Below are 19,268 nucleotides of genomic sequence, written 5' to 3'. Positions count from 1 at the left end.
ACATGAGCATTGCACCAACCTTGGATTGTCATAGGCCTCATCCATCCCATTATTGGGGCTATTCAGAATGCGATAGCAAGAAGAGGTTTATTTTATCCATAGATAGGCTTGCTATCTTCAGTTCATGTCTATCATTATTCTTGGTTGAAAAATCATTAGAACAAAAATGATGAACAACCGAGAAGATAATTTCAAGATAAACTTAACCAAACAAGATTGTCAATCCCAAGAACAACTTATCCAAGGATTTCTATCCCCACGGCAGGGTTTGCTTGGTTTCCCAATATCATTTGGGTGTTTTAACCAGTTTTAGGGTGCCTCATCATCAAGGGGTGGTGTTTGGTTGCATATTTTAATTCAAACTACTAGGAGACTATTTGCCTTATCTCTCACTTGCTGCCCATGTGGCATGACTTTTGCCCCCCACCAAACTACTTAAGAAAGGTGTTATAATTTTTGCTAGTACCGTTTTGGGGATTTATCCATCTTCTTCCCTTTTCTCTCTTTGCTCTCTCTCTATATTGAGAGCGGCATCGCTAGTGCCCCCTTATTTTGGTAATGACACTCCGGGAAACTATTTCAATTGACAATCGTACAATGCTTACAACTACCCTACGAGGACTACATTGCAGTTTGTTTTTCAAGCTTTCTTTACTTCTTTGATGAATCTTAATCTAAGATATTGTATCACAACTCTTAATCCGAGATTGAGTTAACTCATATACCAATCCTCATCCAAGACACTGCAATTTCCATGGATTACAGTTATTATCAGAGAAGACGATGTGGTTGTAGCCTAACAATGAGCACAAACAAGATGAGTAAAGACAGTAGATACAGAAGGTAGGGCCTGTAAGGCATGACTCTTGAGTTAATGCAATCCAAGGCATGCATGAGAGATACATTCAACAAGAATACAAAAGATGCAAAGAACAATTTATAACATGACAAATCTTCACATGGTTTGTTAATGAATGAATCCTACCTTTTTTTTATCCAATGGCCCCAACTACATAGGGTTCTTGTAAATAAGAACGGTTTCTTTTTCCTCTTTTTCTTTTTTTGATGGGTAAGCTGGGGTTAGGCGGACTTGTACCAGTATATTAGATAAAGAAAGATGATACAACAGCAGGAACTAGAACAGTGCCTACTTCTTAGAACAAATGTCTAAGGAACAAGATCAGTTTCCTCTCCTCAAACTAGAAATGTTACATGTATAGCTTGTAAAATCGAAGGAAAAAAAGTGTCCTTCTCTTTACAAGAGAGACCCTCTCCTTTTTATCACCATGTGAAGCTCGAAATAGGAGTGGCCATCGGCACCTTATGGCGTGCCGAACCTTGTGCAAGCCAATTTTCGAAGTCGAGGGAAGATTTTTTTAGGAATAGTTGAAGTAAGAAGGTTCCATCGAATAAATTTTGTACTCACATTACAACTGTGCCATGAAATAAGGTGTTAAGCCAATCCGCTACATGACCATTCTCTTGTAGATGCATCAATGTGCCCTTGTAGAATAGTGAATAAGCAATCAACTGGTAGAGTAGTGGGTTAGTAGTCCGCTGGTAGAGCATGAACCTCATAATGGGTTTGGTTGTCAAGGGTGGATTAGTAGTCTTCTAGTAGTCTCGTGGGAGAGAGAGAATACATAAATCCCACAACTCGACTACCAAAAAACTACCCTTTTAAAAGTATTTTAGTAGTAGTGTTAAAGGCTTCCACCTCAACAAACAAGGAAGTGACAAGTAGAATAGTGGGCAAGTAATCTTCTGGGTTTTGGCTCCTTTTTTGCAACCAAACACAGCATAGACCCAACTTTACTAGTAAACTACTAGTAATGCCTTCCAAAATATACAGCCAAACAAGCCCAAGCGATGTAATTTTGAGACAACCTACGGTCATTTGTTGCCAAAATTTCAGGAATATTACCCCTAGAAAAGAGAGAAACAAATGCCAAAAATGAGAAAAAGAAGCAAAGAATTATAGATGAGGTTTCATGTCTACTCTCTCTCTCTCATTCATTTCTTAAAAGAAGAAAAATTTTAGGTTCTCCATTGGTGATTGACTAACATTCATCAAGGCCGAATCACAGGATGTGCTGATTATCCAAATTGAGAAAGTATGATCCAACATTCAGATTTTCATTGCCCAGTTATGGTGAGAATGAAGAACAAGAAGATTTTGAAGGTATAACTCGAGGTAAGCCTTCATTTGTTGGGCCTCAATTCGGTTCAAGTAGGCCTAAAATGATTATTAGACATCCAACTAAATTAAATTTTGTTGTATCTCTCAAGCCTTGATTTTGCTATCAGAATAGTGTGGGCCAGGTTCTTGTACTGATTTTCATCATTACAATGCAGTGTTCTTGATCCTTAGCTATCTAAAGGATATGTTTAATTTTGTTATAGGTTATGGTGTTATCGATCTTTGTTTTAAGTTTATGACATGGATTTTGTAGGTGAAATGGATAGAAAAAGCTCTGGTTATCGCTCTATTTAGTTGGTTAAAGAAGACATGAGAACTTTAAAGTTTCTAATGCAAAGATGCATACTATGAGAAAGAAAGAAATCATTGGTTCAATTTAGCGAAGAATATCACTGAATTATTTGATTCGACAACAGAGAAAGGTGATAAAAACAGCCTTCATTTGTTATTAACACTTCAACCCAATAAGTGTCTCAATACAATAATCGCTTCAAAGAATATTATCTACACCATAAGTCCCACATAAAACAATCAATCCAATTCGAGCAATAATAACAAATGTTACTTGTGTAAACAATCAACCTAGGGTTCAATGGGAACACAAATAAACAGAGAAATTAGCTAAGACCACAATTGATAACACAAGATTTGCATGGTTCGTCTTGTCATGTGGCTAATGTCCACAAGCTGATGCAATCCAAGAGTTTCCACTACAAGATATGTCAAAGTGGCAGACACAAGACAACAAGCAGGAATCAAACTACATAAAAGGGGAAGGATGTTAGGTACCTAACCAATACGCCAATATCTCCAGAGCTGATGGAGTGCGTTAGGTTAGGCCCATTAAACCTGTCGCATAGTTAGACCGGGTCACAGCTAGTCCCATACCTAGGCAGGCCCCACTTGGGGCTTTAACATTCCACCACGCTTCCATATCTGACGTCCTCAACAGCCCATTCTGTTGTCCCATTCGTGTCTCGAACAGATGATGTGGTGGTTGCTCTGATACAACATGTTAGGTGCCCAACCAATACACCAAAAGCTTCAGAGCTGATGGAACATGTTACACTAGGTCCATTAAACCTGTCACATACCAGGCTAGGTCCCACCTAGTCCCATATAGGCAGGCCCCCCACTTAGGACTGTAAAATAGGTTGTTGTTAATTAAACTGAAATAAAAGGAGAACATATTTGGTGCCCGACCGTCAAAATATAAAGGGCGGAGAGAGAACCCCCTCCACCCTTGATTTCCGATCCAGCAAAAGCCGCTTTTTTTACTTTTTGCTGGATCGGAAATTGGGGGGGTTGCCTCTCTCCGTCCTTTATGTCTCACGGTCGGGCATCATATAATTTCTCTAAAAGGAGAAGGGGAGTTCTGAAAGTGTTTAATCTTTTGACCACCAAATGGGTACCTTTAAAATCAAAGATTACAAACCTTAATCAAGAAAGTCAACGTGCAATTTCTATTCAATCTCAACCCTAATCTCAATACAATAGAATCTCAACCCTGTGGTCTTGGTTAATGTTTTGGTTTTAAACTTGTCATAAAAGGTAATCTGTGTGCTTAACAAGACATGTCGTTGTAGACAGAGGACTTACAAGCATAAATCAAACTAGATAATGTAAATGGAGTAGGATGTTGCTAATTAAACTGAAATAAAAGGAAGTCACTCTATTTATTAATCTTAACTAGGAAAGTGTTGCATTTCAATATGTTAGGCCTTGAGAGAACATATGCAACAATTAGCTTCACATGAAGAACATGTACTTTCATGTTGCACGACTAAAATACATTTCAGCACCATCAGCTGGTTTTGGGTGTGGTTGAAATTTCATTCCTGCGTCAGGATTAATAAGCTCCCACCTGTTTAAGATCCTCTTGTTGATTAGTTACAATAATAAAAGCCTTAGCTCTATATCCCTATGAACTACCACACAATGAGTTTTGATATGTTTTTTTTTGTAATGGATTTATTTACCTGTACTTTAGGCATGCATGATAGAGGAACATCATCACTTGAAACCTTGCAAAGTTGTTTCCTGGACAATATCTCATTCCATGGCCGAAAACGGTATAAGTTCCAACTTTTGGCTTGTAATCCTGCCACCACCCAACTAATGGTTACTGTTGTTTTTCCCTGAGCATAGGTTTTATGCCTATGCAGTAGAGAAATGATGAAAAAAAAATAGCCTTAAGACTGCTAATTTAAATGTTCAGCTAAATTTTCAGTGATGACAGGATACACTAGAGGATAGAGCTGCCAAAAATAACCAGTTTCGCAATATCATAATTACCAAGATAAACTATTAATTAATTCAACAAAGCTAGGATGTGATTTGAAGTCTGAAAAGAAAGAAAAGAGAAGGGTTTAGCACTTACACTCCATCTGTCTGGATTGAATGTTAATGGATCTTCATAGTAGGCAGAATCAACATGTATGGCACGGATCCATACGATAACTTTCCAGTCCTTAGGGAACTTGTATCCTGGTGGATTATAATCATAAGCCACTTCGAAACCACATTAACAGGATGCAACATAAAATCTATATTAAACACTTAGAGGCGCACAAGTGTGTGTGCCTCTCTAAGGTCCTAAGCTCTCAAGCACGTACATATTCTCTGACTACTTAGTACGAGACCAGAATGTTAGGTCCTTTTTTCTCGAAAAATGCATATGTAAGGTATATTAGTGTCCAAGGGAGAACATGCACTTGCATAAGCATCGCTAGCTCGCATCGCTAGCAAGCTAACAAATGATCTGTTCTGTGAACATCTGTGATAGTATTGTTGAAGTATAAATGATTAAATAACATTGGTTGTTAAACATGGTATCAGAGCTATTGCCTCACGGAAGGTCATGGGTTCAACCCAAAAAAGAGGGGCCACATGTGAGGGGGAGTGTTGAAGTATAAATGATTAAATAACACCATCAGCTTAAGCTTTCGGCGTAATTGGTTGTTTCACAAGGTTGTTTTTTTTTTTGAGTGTCATACTCACCATTGAGAACTACATCATCTTTCACAACTCTTCTGAATATGAAGGGTGACACATTTGATAGGCGAATCAATTCATCAGCCACCTGAGTCCATGAGAGATGGGTTCAGATGAAAAGATTTCCAACTCACTTGCCTACTTGTGAAACTCTTCCATTTTCTTCTGTCTTAGAAATTTACCTTAGGAGTATACTCCATAGCTTTGATGTCTTCAATAGTAAGATACTCATCCCCAGATTTTCGCTTTTGAATCAAACGTGTCTCATCCTACACCAATCCGTCACACCACGAATATCAACCAGGAAAGTAATTTACAAAGAACTAGTAGTAATTGCAGCAGATCATTAGTTGTAACAGTTTTTACCTTGAGTTTCTCCAATACTGCAGGATATTTTGCCAAATAATAAAGGGCCCAAGTCATGACATTTGCAGTAGACTCATAACCACCCAAAATCAAGGAAACTATATTCTCCACAGCCTCTGTTTCAGTCATTTTTTCTCCATTTTCATCACTAGACTCCAACAAAATTTGCATAAAATCTTGTTTCTGAATGCCCTTCGCTTTCCTCTCCCTAATCTCATCTAGTATTATGCCAGTCAATTTCTTACGACACTGAATTTCATCAATGAGAAAAAGAAAAGGTTTTCATTAAATTTATTACCATGCCACACAGCATCAGCTAAAAGTTTTATTCAGAAGTGTTGACTTTTGAATTTTCTGACCTTCAGAGCATGGTGGAATGCAGTCCCTGGAACATTGATTGTCATTGCTCGGATTCCTGCCATGAGTCCTCTATAAAGAGATTCCATTCTCTCCAATTGGGTCTTTGATTTGAAGCTCACAAGCATATCACAAATGTTGCTAAATGTCGCCTGAAAAGAACAGGTTTGATTAGTCTCTCAATGAATATCTTTGCTACTAAGGAAGTAGCAGGAAAAACACAAACATGTATGAGCAACAAAGGATGAAAGGAAGCAACTCATACCAATTAAGAAGAAAACAATTTCTACCACTTCACAATGTTTGATGAGTTGATTCGTCAAGTGATTCAATGGCTGAGATTTTTATTGGAATCTGTGTGTCTGTGTGTGCGCGTGTGTGCGTATGTGTGTAAAAAGTATTTACGCAGTCAGTTATATATAAAATTTGATCGATGGCTTCTCGAGCCCCAAATGACTTGGTTGAGTTGATACAACTCGGGTCACTACAAACTGAGTCAAGTTTGGGATTTTAAACACTGAGCTAGACCCACAAATTTTGTAACTCAACCACATTAAGCATGTCACTGATCAAAGTACAAACTCACCCTTCATAATTCAGAAGCATGACATATCAAAATAAACTTTCAAGTTGCAACAGAAAGATGAAAATGACAACTAACATACAAAACAGAAAAAGAGAAAACAACCCACATCAGTTACTTGGAGAAAAGCAAAGCCACACACACTTACAGTTTTAGTTTCATCATATGCAACTATTCTTCCCTTAGAAGCCCAATCTTCGAAAGCTGAGTTGAATATGGGCTGTGCAGTTGAAACAAAGGCCTTTAGTCCCCTTGGGCTGTTGAAAGCTTCCATCAAATGCCTCCTTACCTTCTTATGACTCAACCCATCTATGACTGCCACAGATGAATTGCCCAATAGCTGATTGGAAGGCCAGCCAGTGCTCAAACACCCTTCCTCAGTCATACTACCAAGGATTTGCTTGTTTAGTTGTGGGCTGCAAGTGATTATTGTAGGACACCCAAATAAGTGGGTCTTGTAAATACCAGTATCTCCATACCTACAAGTCAAGCCAAAAAAAAAAGATAAATTTAGAAGGAAAAAAAAGAAATACATGAATTTGATACTAAAGAAAGGACTGAGTTTCTTGGAGAATAAACTTCAGGAGGAACTTCTTTGACAGAGAGTTGGGCAGGGTGGCAAGCTTGTTGGAAGCTATTGAGGCTATCTATATCAAGAAGTCGGAGAAAGTCAAAAGGATTTGGATCTGGAGCTCGTCCGAGTTATTCAATGTCAAATCTTTCTACTAATAGATTGTATCTAACTTTGCTAAACAAAATCCTCACATTGGACCACCTTCGAAGTCGCCGCATGATAATTATACATCATTTATGTGTGTGGATGCGGAAGGATTCTATAAAAAAAATTGGGATAATTTGGGTTTTTCCTTGCACCATTACTGGGCTTGTTGGATAGTTGGTCCCTTTGTTTCTTGGGGGAAGAAAGGAAAATTTCTTTTAGCCATCATTTGGCTTCTATGGAAGGAGAGGAATGCCCGAGTGTAGGGGTGCAACTTGGGTCGGGCTCAACCCGAACCCGAGGGGTTCAACACGATTTTGAAGGTGTTCAAATGGACGGTTTGGAATATCCTAAGATGTGGGCCACACATCATCTAAAAACTTCCAATTTCTTTCCCCAATCAACTAAACCATGTGAAATTTCATACCTGGCTTTTCTTTTGGCTATGAAATCATCAGGGCTTTTCAAGAACTTGAAACACCACAAGAAATCGAGAAGCTCGCCAATAATCGGAAAACCCAGTGAGCCTGGAGGGATCTTTGGCCCATCCGACTCGGTTTTGACTCGTCTGAGGTACCAACGATCGGTAATCCATCTCAGAAACAAGGGAAGAAAAGAAAAGAAAACAAGAGCAATAGAAACTGAAAAAACACTCATCTCCATCTCTTCTAATTCTGCTACTGACTCTGTGCCCTTTTGTTATTTATAAAAGAGAAAGTGGTGACTGTGGAAATGCGTATATTCTGTCTCTGTCTTCATGCCATGTTTCATTTGATTCCTCGTCCCCATCTTTTGGACGCATTATCATAAAGAGTGATGCTATGGAAACCGTGAGTTGACGGAAAAGGGGACCGAACAAATTGCTAGCGTCCATCGCAAAAGGCATTTCAATGCTGGTCTGTCGCATGTCAGGCCACCCACCTCGTGAATGGGGACAACAGACATGGGCAAAATGCCTTTTGCGAAAATATTATGCAGAAAGTCACTTTTACATGCAATGGTAAAACGGTAAAAGACATTTTTTAAGTCACTAGAGCTGATCTGATCTAATATATTCTAACATGGCTAAGGGCATATAAGTTAAGACTTAAGAGGAATAATAGAATGAAGGGCAGCGTTGAAAAAATCAGCTCCAAGGGCGCCCCTATTGGTGAGCCCACCGGCATGTTCTTGGTCCCATCCCAAATGTATATCCCAAAGGTTACAAAAATCAACGGTTTATATTTACTTGTTGGCGAATTCTAAACTAGGCAAAGTGGGACTGACATAAAATTGACTTTCTTTTTAGCATTTTTATCATCAGTAAAGTAGAAGGGCTGTCCCGAGTTTAAAAAAAAAAAGGCGATTTCATTTTCATTATTCATGACTACTCTTTTACACTTAGAAGGAGCTGTCCAAAGTACAATAAAAGGGGCGAATATATCATTTCCCTAATTTAATCCATTTAACATATATTTGTATTTAGGGATTTGCTAGGGACCATCATTGAAGGCATTTCGTGGGCCGGCTGTTGCATGAGAGACCAGCCACGTAGGCTCACTTTTCAACAGATTTTGTCTTATTGATGAAGTGGCTGCTCTCTCATGCAGCAGCAAAATGCCTTCTGCAATGGTCCCTAGCAAATCCCATGTATTTAACTCTGGATTTTTATATGGTGTATGGACAAAGGTGTGCTTATTTTTAAAAGAGGGTATCCAGTCGGCCATTAAGAACTTTATATTTATTTTCAAAGGGTTAGGTTTTTAAAAACTAATTTCGGAGGCTTACCTCAAAGCAACTTCCTTCCGTTAGTTTTTGTTTAGTATTTGTGTGAACATTTGACTATTGGAAAATGGATTTTTTGTCATTTTAGAGCACGTTGGGCTACCAAGAATTTGTTCTCATGATAAATCAGTTTCTCCAAGTGGAGATATATAAGGGTGGATTCTTTAAAATACATCAATCTGACCATCAATCGGTTTCTCTAAGTGGAGATAAGGGTGGATTAAGCACCCTCTCTCTCTCTCTCTCTCTCATGCATAAAATCCATCAATCTGACCATGCATCTATTGCCTTCTTTATCTACTTTACCTAATATATATCATTAAGAAAAGGGAAATGATAAATGCACCCCTTTTCATTACTTGGGACACCCAGATACAGTGTATATATGACTGCAACGGTGCTGATGTACTTCACATTTGAAGGAATGAAGTGACCAGATTGCCACGTACAATGCAGCTGGGTGTCCCAAGTGATGAAAAGGAGCGCATTTATCATTTCCCTAAAAAAAGGGAGATGATATTTTCTTAGGGGCTGTTTGGAAATGGAAAAGTGCACAACTAATTTCTCAGTTCCAGTGATTTATACATCACCATGTATGGAAGCGTACAACTGCAGGTGTCAATGGATCCACTTAGGATCGGATCCACCTATGTCTTGGTCACGATCCGTTCAAAGTTCTTGTTGTCAGATCCTTTATGAATTGCATTTGAATTCTCCTTTTTGAGTCTCGGTCATGATCCATATCGAATTGGATCGTCCATCTGAGTATCTCAGGTCTAGCTTCTTGAACACAGTTAATGCTTAGTGTTAGGGAAGAAAAGAGGGAAGAAATTCAAGCACAAAATTTATTCAGAAGGATTAAAATTTATGATAATATCCGTTCATTGGATCGTCCATTTGGATGACGAGAATTTTGTGGAAAAGTTTGGAAAGCAAAAATATTTCTTAAAATTTGCTACTTTTTTTAACAAAAGAAAAAAGATAATTGGAAACAACCCTATTCAAATTTTATTCAGGACTTAAAAATTTATGATATTATCCGTTCAATATAACCATAATCATACCATTTCCATCTAAATTGTTGAAAGTTTTCCATCAAAAATGTTTTTCTTGCAATCCAAATAGGGCCTTAGATCCCGTATATTGTCTCGTCCATTGACACCCCTGTACTTGCAGCTATGATTTTAAATTTTCATCGAAACCAACGTGAAAGCATCAAAATACTTTTGTTTCCATCCAAATGGAAATGATACTGAAATCGAAATGCATTCAAAAACCAAATTTGCAAGTGCATTAGTGGTATACTATATTAGTACATGTTACAGAATTAAATTTACATGAGTTGTAAGTGAAATGTTGTGTATGTATTATGTATAAAAATTTATATGTGAAATGTGGTATTTGCTGAATTATCAAAGGCATGCATGACAGCACATGTGACTAAGTATCCGATAATATTAGGCCTTCATGGATGGTTGCCTTGCTTATGTAACGTTTTTTAAGTAAGTATTTGTGCTTATTCTAGTATTTTTTGAAGTTTTATCTTAAAATTCTATTATTTGTATATTACTCCATATGTTTCTGTAATTTTATAGGATGTCGGTGTAATTTCCAACAAAAACCGAAATGTTTCCGTAGTGACCGAAATTTAAAACCCTGCTTGCAACAACACTTTACCTTTCTATAACCCATAATTGGTATTTGAATACAAAACAACCCACAATCAGACATTGCCCACATTTCAAGACCATGAATTGAAATTTCGTCCACCATAAAAAAAACTACTAAGATATGCTGATCTTGTAAGATCAAGGTGTTGGATTTTTTTGGATGTTAGATTAGATAGTTGGATAGATAAGGCAACTAAGCTAAATGAGTTTCTAGGTTAAATTGGTAATCAACTTCTATGCTTACCCTATTCATTTTCTATGTTGATTCGTATGTTCTATATAAACACTTATTAGGGCTGATTGTATAGCATCCAAGCTAATAGAATCTATTTTTTAACAGAGAAATCAAATAAAAATGACATAGAACTTATGCATATATAAACCATATAATATATCAGCGACAATATATAATTTTCTTATTGGTGGGACCCCTACTGATCACTTAAGTCGTCTTGACAACCACATGGTTTCCATTAGAGATATTCTTCCCACATCTGAGGTTTAATTGGGCTCAAACCTCGGCCCAACAGTGATCTAAATTGGGCCAGACTCAGAGCCCAGCCCATCTGCAACTCTACCAAGCAAGTAGATATCTAGGTAGGAGATGGTAAGATAAAGCCTTAATTAAAAGTAGCTTAATTATCATAAAAAAAATAAAATACTACCATTAAGATTCACACAAAGCAGGACATTATTAATGTTGCATAATACATATCCCTGCCAATTCAAGGCTTAAGCAGATGGATTAATTTGGCCTAATACGCATCACACTAATCGGACACCCATTTTTCAGCCTAGGGAAAAGCGCCCACGTTTCGAGACTTGGATCTGTATCAATCACCTTCCACCTGCTTAAAAACCCATAATTTTGATTAGTATTCAAATTCATTCCTAATAACAAGTTGATGAATAGTAGATAACAAACATAGCCTCCTTTAGCCATGCTAAGTGGCGTCAATCTCAACCGTCCATTTGGATTCCGTTGATCTGATGCAAGAATGGGGCCCAACTATAGATCATGTGGACATCTTAGGGGTGGACCCACCTGTAAGTAGTAACCAGGCGATGTAGAAAGACTAGCATCATGGCTTTGGCAAGGTTCATCCCTAGACATGTTCTCGCACCTGTTCCGAATGCTAAGAAGCTATAGGCTTTTGGATCTTCCTGTGTAGAAACAAAACATATGAATTTAAGTAAGGGTGTCAATTTTGACTCGGGCTCGGAAGCTCGCTCGAGCTCGGCTCGAATCCTTAACGAGCCGAGCACGAGTTAGGCCAGGCTTGGCTCGGCTCGGCTCGTTAAGGCTCGTTAAGAATTTAATATATTTAAATATATATTATATATTAATATATACATTAAAAGGGTTGTCCATAGAGTGAAAAGGCGGAGCAAAATATGTCACTTCATTTTTGGAACCCCATTTGTTACTAGGACCACCCCCCATAGTGTAAAAAAAGTAGTCAAATTACACTAGTAGGGCTGTCCAGGGAAGATGAGGGGTGTGAACATAATATAACCCGAGCTCTGTAAGGCTCGCGAGCCTGACCGAGCCGAGCCTCACTTGTGAGCTTAACGAGCGGAGCCGAGCCTGGCCAAGCTTGGCTCGGCTCGGCTCGTTTACACCCCTAAATTTAAGTATAGAAATCAAGAGACACTCTCTTGAGACCGTTGGATCAACTTACATCGAATCTTGATGGTTGGAACTTTGTAGGTTCATTGTAGATCGTTGGATCGTAGTGTACTGATCGGGCATCCACGTTCACAATCCAACCTTTTCTTATACGAAAGCCTGTAGAAAATTAAAGCCATATCTTGTGATGATTATCAATTATCATAAACATTGATCAAGTCCAGGAAAAATTTAAACTTGTGCTGAAGTGGTCTTCCTCATCATATTAGCTACATCTCCCAGTTGATCTTTTTCAGTAGGATCCCACCGTACATGTGGCACTCGTGTATAGTGATTGGATTTGTTGGTCAAATGGGCCACCACCTTAATAGAAAAATAACATCATTTTAATTAAGGATTTTTAAAAACCAAACCTTGTAGCTCGCAGTCCTTGAGTGCAATCCTAGGAAACCATGGTACTAAAGATGTCATCCTTAATGACTCCTTCACAACCTAAACACAACACACAGAGAGAGAAGGAATTACAATCTTCCCTACTATCAGTATCTACTTATTATTGTGACTGAAACTATTCAACAATTCATAATGAAGGAAGACACTTCAATTAAGGGTGCATTTAGATTGCCGGAATCAGGTGTTGGAATCAACATCCTATTCCGATTCTGCATGATTCCCGTGTTTGGTTCGAAAAATAAACGGAAGAAGAGGGGTGGAACTGACACCGGGGCAGAATTAAAGGATGGAAAAGTACGAGATTCTGTTTCCTGCCCCAAGGGAGGTATTCGGATTCCTCTCCGATTGGAATGAAATTTTTATTTGAATTTTTTCAATTAATTTTTTATTTAAAATATTTTAATTACATTTAGCCGGGAATCAGAATAGGATGCTGATTCTTATTTCCGGTTCCAACAGTCCGAATTGTATTAGTTTATGTGATTGGGATGTTTACCTTAGAGGCATATGGCATTTTATTCAAATCTTCAAGTTTGAGGGATGACCCAAGAGCTTTGTCCCCTAATAAGAAATGTAGGTCCTGACCAAAGAGATACCATAATAACATTTCATTGCCTTAAAGGATATAATTGAATAAAAAGAGCAGTAACCCCTATTTATTATTTTATGTCATTTCTTCTTACTCTGACTGTCTCTTGAACCTGTTGATTCTCATCCAAGTACTTGACCATCCATGTCATTGTACTTGCAGTAGTATCCACACCTGAAAACACCATTTTCTTGTTAGAGAATGAGCATGATTTGGGTTGAAGTATCAATGATTATTAAATAACACCAACTCTAGCTTAAGCTTTTGGTGTAATTGGTTGTTTCACAAGGTATCAGAGCTATCGCCTCCAGGCATGTCCTGGGTTCAAAACCCAACAACTCCTTGATATTAAAAATCCACGTGTAACTTTACCCAAAACAGGGGCTACATGTACGAGCAACTCAAAAAGAAAAAGAAAAAGAAAAAGAGAGAGGCCACACATGAGCAGGAGTCTTGAAGTACAAATGATTAAATTAGACCAGCTCTAACAGCTTAAGCTTTTGGAGTAACTGGTTGTCTCACAATTTCCCACAGAAACAATTCCAAATGGTAATCAAAGCCTAACCTGCAATTATCAGTGTCAAAATATTGTCTTGGATTTGTATATCTGTCAATGTAGCATCACATGGAGATTCCCCCTCAGCAAAAAGAGACTGCAAGAAATCTTCATGATATTCCAAGCCTTTTCTTCTTAGAGCTATGATTTTCCTCAAGGTATCCATGATTCTTTCTCTTGCCTGCCTCAACACACCAAAGAAAAATCAGGGTCAAAATATTATCTTGGATTTGTATTTCTGTGAGGAGGACAATAAATGATAGTCATTCTATCATTCCCTGGTATCCAATATATTGACAACTATAAATTCACCTTCATTCCTTTGTAGAATCTAGTCCATGGTAACCTCAAGGGGAATGCCAACATTGCATCAGATACTTCAGAGACATCCTTCTGCAACTTTTCTACTTCTTCCAAATTCTCTAAGCTAATCAGCATCTTACAGATGGCAATAAAGGTTATCTGCAACAATTAATATAATGAGATACATGAATTTTTATCATATGAAAATCCTTTTTCGGGGGGTTGGTGAATATGGATTTTACAGCTATTCCACGGAAAGGAATGATCCAATGCTGCATGCTTAATGCAAATAGGTAGGCCCCACTTTGGATTATACCCATGGTAAGAATCACTTTGATCAGAAGATCCTAACCGTCTGATCGATTGTCCAAGACCATGCATTTGAAAGCATTTGAACAGTAAAAAATACATTGATCAGATGGTTAAGATTACACCATTGGATTGAAGTTTAGGCCTTCTAGATCAATCAAAGGACACCTGGACGTGCAGCTACTGATCAATCCTCATCTATCCATCTATCTAATATATACTTTCTATTGTCATTCATTTTCTTTTTTCTTGGAAAAGTTTTTTCGTTGAAATTTTTCAAGAGGAATTTTTTTACTCCTCAAAAATAGCATGGGTGGGGTCCATCGTTTTACAACACATGTTTTGAAAAGGTGGGCCCCATCATTTTGTACCCATACATAGCATTGGCGGGCCCCACAATTTTACACCTCATGTTTTGAAATGGTATCATCATCTTTCCCAAACCATGCATATGGTGGGTGGAACCCACCAATTTTCACCCATGAGTGGGCTTACCATCTCCACCAAAATACATGCATAGGGTGGGGCCAACCATCAACCCCCTGAAACCCGTGCTTACCTCATGTTTTGATAGCGTGGGTCCCAAAATCTCCACCAAAGCCCTTGATTAGGGTGGGGCCTACCAATTTACACCTCTATGTTTTGATAAGAGTGGTGCCTATTATTTTACTTATGGGCATGCATCATAATAAAATCAGAGCATTGATGAAGAAGTGAACGAGCAAACCTTGAGAGCTTCGTGGTGCACAACCACATTCTCTCTCCCTTCCCATTCATCTAAAGCCCTTAAAGTCGCATCATCGAACTGCTTAATAAATGAGGACATAGAATTGGTGGTGAAGAGAGTGGAGAGACGACTTCGAATGAATTTGTGTTCATGGTGAGGAACACAAAGCAAGCTCCTATCTCCAACAGTGGCAGCAATAGATTTCATATACCTCTTTGTGAAGTCCACAAAATCGTTGCCAAGAACAGCCTTTGCTGACTCTTTACCTGAAACGAAGACGTGGGTGTTTCCAAATATATTTGTTTTAAAACAATTTCCGTACCTGCAAAATCAACATGAGATATAATAATCTGTGTTTCAGATAATCCGCAATCTGATGATGCTAGCACCTTGATCAAGGGTGATTTAATAGACCAGAGTTTGAGAATTTTCCAAGCCAAGCCCCCTTGAGTGAAGTTTCTCAACTACAAATCCCAAAAAATTGGATAATAATTGCACTAACTCATCTTGTCTTTTATTATTTAGGATTTTGCTAATGAGTGCTCTTAGGACATAAGGTGCATTGGAAATGATATTTTATAATCATTTTACACATGTTTTTGATATAAAAAAATACACAAGTTTCCACACTTTTTTATCAAAAAATATGTAAAATATCATTCCCAATCCACCTAAACAACTGCCTTCCCGGGAGGCCAAATCCCGGGAAACACCCCCTTTTTTTCCCGAGAAAGCTAAAATTCGCATGTTCACTTGTCTTTATAGGATTTTGAAGGAACCTAGGTGAAAAATGTCACATCTGACATGAAAATTGGGGAAAATGATGTGGAAATGAGTCTTTTCTCACAAGTGTGAGATTCCTTTTCCCTTTATTTTGGTCGAATTTGCTTTCCTAGGAAAACTAGTGAAAACAGTGTACAAGTAGTTTCTCGGGAAACCTTTTCTTGCACAGTTCCTGCGCACGTGAACAGGCGCAGGAAACCTTTTCCTACACAATTTCCCTGGATTTCTTTTCCTAATGCCACGTCAGACTCCCGGGAAACCTTTTCTTTTCCTTGGAGTCTGACGTGGCATTAGGAAAAGAAATCCAGGGAAACTGTGCAGGAAAAGATTTTCCACGCTTGTTCACTTGCGCAGGAAAAGGTTTCCCGAGAAACTGCTTGCCCACCTTTTTTCACTAGTTTTCCCAGGAAAGCAAATCCGACCAAAATAGTGGGATTTGGTTTCCCACACTTGTGAGAAAAGAGACCAAAATAGCGGGAAAGCAAATCCGACCCCTATTATTTAAACAACTGTCAAAAGTTAAACCGTTCCCAAAATGCTGTCAAAAGCCACTTGAAAAAGAAAAGACATGTTGAGTCTGCCATTATTAAAAAAATGGTAGTGCCAATATCATTAGCCTTGCTAAAACCATTGGTCATTTGCTTAAAGTGACTTTTTTTAAAAACTTAAACTGACTCATTTCTTTTATTTCCAACCTCTCTTTCTTTTGGTTCCTCTTCTTTTTGTCCTTTTTTCTTTGTTTCTCTGCTTTACCACCCCCCACCCCCCCCCCCCCCCCCCCCCCCCCCCCCCAAGAGGAAAACAAAGGGAGATGATATTTTCACTTCCCATGCATTACGAATGCGCTCCCCTTTTAATGTGATTTGACCTGAAAGTGGGCAACTCAACTTCAAACGTTACGGGGTGAATTTATCCTCAAGCAGTGAATCATTCTCACAAGCTCATATCGTTTTACAAGTTTTAACTCGTTGCCAAGAGCTTCTTGGGAATTGTTTATATCTTAGCACTCTTGGCTCATGCATATAGGTGTAAATTAATGGGTCCCACTCTATGCATGGGCTTGGGTGGGGATCGTGGGACCCCATCAAAACACGAGGTAAAATGGTGGGCTCCACTCAATGGATGGGTTGAGTGGAGTTGGTGGAAGTGACCCTATCAAAACATGTGCAAAATGGCAGGCCCCACGCTATGCATGGATTTGGGTCGAGATGATGCGCCTACTATCATGGGTGTAAACTGGTAAGCCCCACGATTTGGGTGTAAAATGGTGGACCCTACGCATGCTATTCATGAGGTATGAAAAAATACGCCATTGTCATAGAAAGAAAACAAATGCAAAAAAGAAAGAAATTAAGTATAGTTTCACTTCTTTCATGACTAAATGTGTCACTTACAAATCAGCCTTTCACTTTTTTATGAAAGGCTGAGATTTTTACTGAGAATAATCTTAACCCTTCACAACAAATTGAAAGGGCTGAAATAACTTCATATATTAGTTAGGTTGGCCCAATAATACTGTCTTCTAATTGCTTAAGATATTTGATGTATATAGGAAAAGACTGTTATGTTACCGTTCTTTTCACCATATGGTAAGAAACATCTACAGAGGACTAGGATCATCCTATGGAAATGATTTTTTTGGCACAACCTATTTATGCTGTGGCCAGTCAAATTGACGGTTTGGATCATCATACAGCGTGGCCCACAAAGTACTTTTTGAAAAATACTTGACTATACAGGCTTACACAAATCTCAATAATAGATTGATAGTAAATAAAAAGGTAATGTTGTATGTAGGCTGTTCTCCACGGGGATAGCAAGTTCAGGTTTATTTTATGCGTGGATTAACTTAGAATATTCTTTGTTCATGTCTAACTTTCTTAGATAGAATATTACTATTAAGAGGAATAATTTAAAAATAAAAATAGCCAAGATAGCCAATCCCAAGATCAGCTTGTCCAAGGATTTCTTTCGTTCATAGAGGTTGTGGGTCCACAAAGCAAGTTCACAGGATCCTACCGATGTTCCCCACTACAAAGCTCCTATCACAAACCAGTAGAAATGACTAGGCATAAAATCTCAGCTGTTGGTCGCAAGTCAGGAAGATATCTTATAGTTCATGTATGTTTTAAGAGGGAATATTTTGATATGATACATGTATGTTCATGTATGTCAGGTATAGGGTGTGTTTGGATTACCGGAATCAGGAATTCCAATCCTATTCCATTTCCCTTCGTAAACGGAATGGTGATTCCCATTCTAATGTTTGGGTGAACATTGGAATTCACAAGGGAATCGTCAACATTAACTTTGTCTTCTTCCCAAGAGTTCTGGTTCTGCTAAGATTTCTTCCCATTCTATTCAGCTTCAGTGAATCAGCACCAAGGAACTAAAGAACTGAAACCCAATAGCCCGCAGATTTAAATATTTTGTAATTTTTCTATGATGGGTCAACTTGTGACGTCATGGGAATTGGAAAAGATTATCATTCAAAAAAGGAAATAAGGGGAAATGGATTACCGGATACGGCGAATCCGAACGAAATCGTAGAATCCCCTGCTGCTGTTGTTGGCGGCTAGGAACGATAAGGTTTCTCCTATCAAAGGGAATCCGCTGCTCCCAGGAGGATCCCCAGCCGTTGATTCCCTCACCTTGGAGAAAGTCTTCACTATCTTACGGATCAGAAAACCCACGAGAAGTAAAGGAATGAGTGGGAAGAAGAGAAAAACAAACACCATACTGGTTTTTCTTGGTCCAGATCACTGAAACAAGCAGAGTTTGAGAAACTGCATGTTCTTTAGGAGGGACTTACAACTTACAAGTAAAGAAAGGCCGGCAAAAATGAAAGTGGAGGGGAATATTTTTTTTTTAGTGGGTGAGTGTTGTCATAAAGCTATTTAAATATCTCTTAATCATGGTTTTCATCGTGACCCAAGACTGATATGATATAAGACAGCAGCAGAAAGTTATTTTATTGATGTATATATCTAATATATTCGGTATATATTAGTTTTATTTTTAAATTTTTTTTTTTGCTGGGTATGCAGAAATTTATCAAGGGCAGGGAAAAGTCCAAAGCAGAAAATATATGTTTCAGTTTCTTGGCTGATAAATTTAAATTTTCGAAGCTTTTGCTGGTGATAAGTTGTGTCCAGCGACGAAGATGAAGATTAGGGACATGGTGGATTTTTTTATTCATCAGCTGCATTGTTTTCCAATTTATTGGCTGACTGATTTAAATTTACTGGCGTGTATATTTTCCTCCC

General features: G+C 38.3%; 2 protein-coding genes across 2 annotated transcripts; both read right to left on the bottom strand.

Annotated features, from left to right (window-relative positions):
• Positions 1-3,846: 3,846 nt before the first annotated feature.
• LOC143854373 (ent-kaurenoic acid oxidase 2-like) lies at positions 3,847-7,914 on the bottom strand. The gene is made up of 9 exons (XM_077364285.1): positions 7,646-7,914; positions 6,649-6,979; positions 5,920-6,069; positions 5,561-5,809; positions 5,377-5,463; positions 5,201-5,282; positions 4,581-4,687; positions 4,180-4,301; positions 3,847-4,064 (listed from the first exon to the last, which is right to left on the bottom strand). Exons 1-9 carry the CDS (start codon positions 7,879-7,881, stop codon positions 3,971-3,973), a joined length of 1,458 nt encoding a protein of 485 aa, XP_077220400.1. The 5' UTR covers positions 7,882-7,914; the 3' UTR covers positions 3,847-3,970.
• Positions 7,915-11,257: 3,343 nt separating this feature from the next.
• On the bottom strand, positions 11,258-18,881 carry CYP722A1 (cytochrome P450, family 722, subfamily A, polypeptide 1). Its single transcript, XM_077365377.1, has 10 exons — positions 18,523-18,881; positions 15,220-15,541; positions 14,193-14,342; positions 13,890-14,061; positions 13,419-13,498; positions 13,232-13,315; positions 12,696-12,774; positions 12,335-12,441; positions 11,698-11,816; positions 11,258-11,500 (listed from the first exon to the last, which is right to left on the bottom strand). Exons 1-10 carry the CDS (start codon positions 18,738-18,740, stop codon positions 11,398-11,400), a joined length of 1,434 nt encoding a protein of 477 aa, XP_077221492.1. The 5' UTR covers positions 18,741-18,881; the 3' UTR covers positions 11,258-11,397.
• Between the last annotated feature and the right edge of the window lie 387 nt (positions 18,882-19,268).

The sequence above is a fragment of the Tasmannia lanceolata genome, unplaced genomic scaffold (genome assembly GCF_043159265.1).
Source record: "Tasmannia lanceolata isolate RefF3 unplaced genomic scaffold, GAP_Taslan_0.1 ptg000020l, whole genome shotgun sequence".
Classification (NCBI taxonomy): Eukaryota; Viridiplantae; Streptophyta; class Magnoliopsida; order Canellales; family Winteraceae; genus Tasmannia; species Tasmannia lanceolata.
Note: the sequence above shows the minus strand (reverse complement) of the source record. Positions and strands in the feature narration are given on the sequence as shown.

Excerpts from the sequence above, each read along its gene's own strand:
- CYP722A1 (XM_077365377.1), bottom strand. The coding sequence starts at position 18,740 with ATGGTGTTTGTTTTTCTCTTCTTCCCACTCATTCCTTTACTTCTCGTG. Across the intron at positions 14,062-14,192 it reads GATTCTACAAAGGAATGAAG|GCAAGAGAAAGAATCATGGA; the intron begins GTGAATTTATAG and ends GTGTTGAGGCAG. Across the intron at positions 12,442-12,695 it reads CAAGGACTGCGAGCTACAAG|GCTTTCGTATAAGAAAAGGT; the intron begins GTTTGGTTTTTA and ends AATTTTCTACAG.
- LOC143854373 (XM_077364285.1), bottom strand. The coding sequence starts at position 7,881 with ATGGAGATGAGTGTTTTTTCAGTTTCTATTGCTCTTGTTTTCTTTTCT. Across the intron at positions 6,980-7,645 it reads ATAGCCAAAAGAAAAGCCAG|GTATGGAGATACTGGTATTT; the intron begins GTATGAAATTTC and ends CTTGACTTGTAG. Across the intron at positions 4,688-5,200 it reads AGATGATGTAGTTCTCAATG|GATACAAGTTCCCTAAGGAC; the intron begins GTGAGTATGACA and ends ATAATCCACCAG.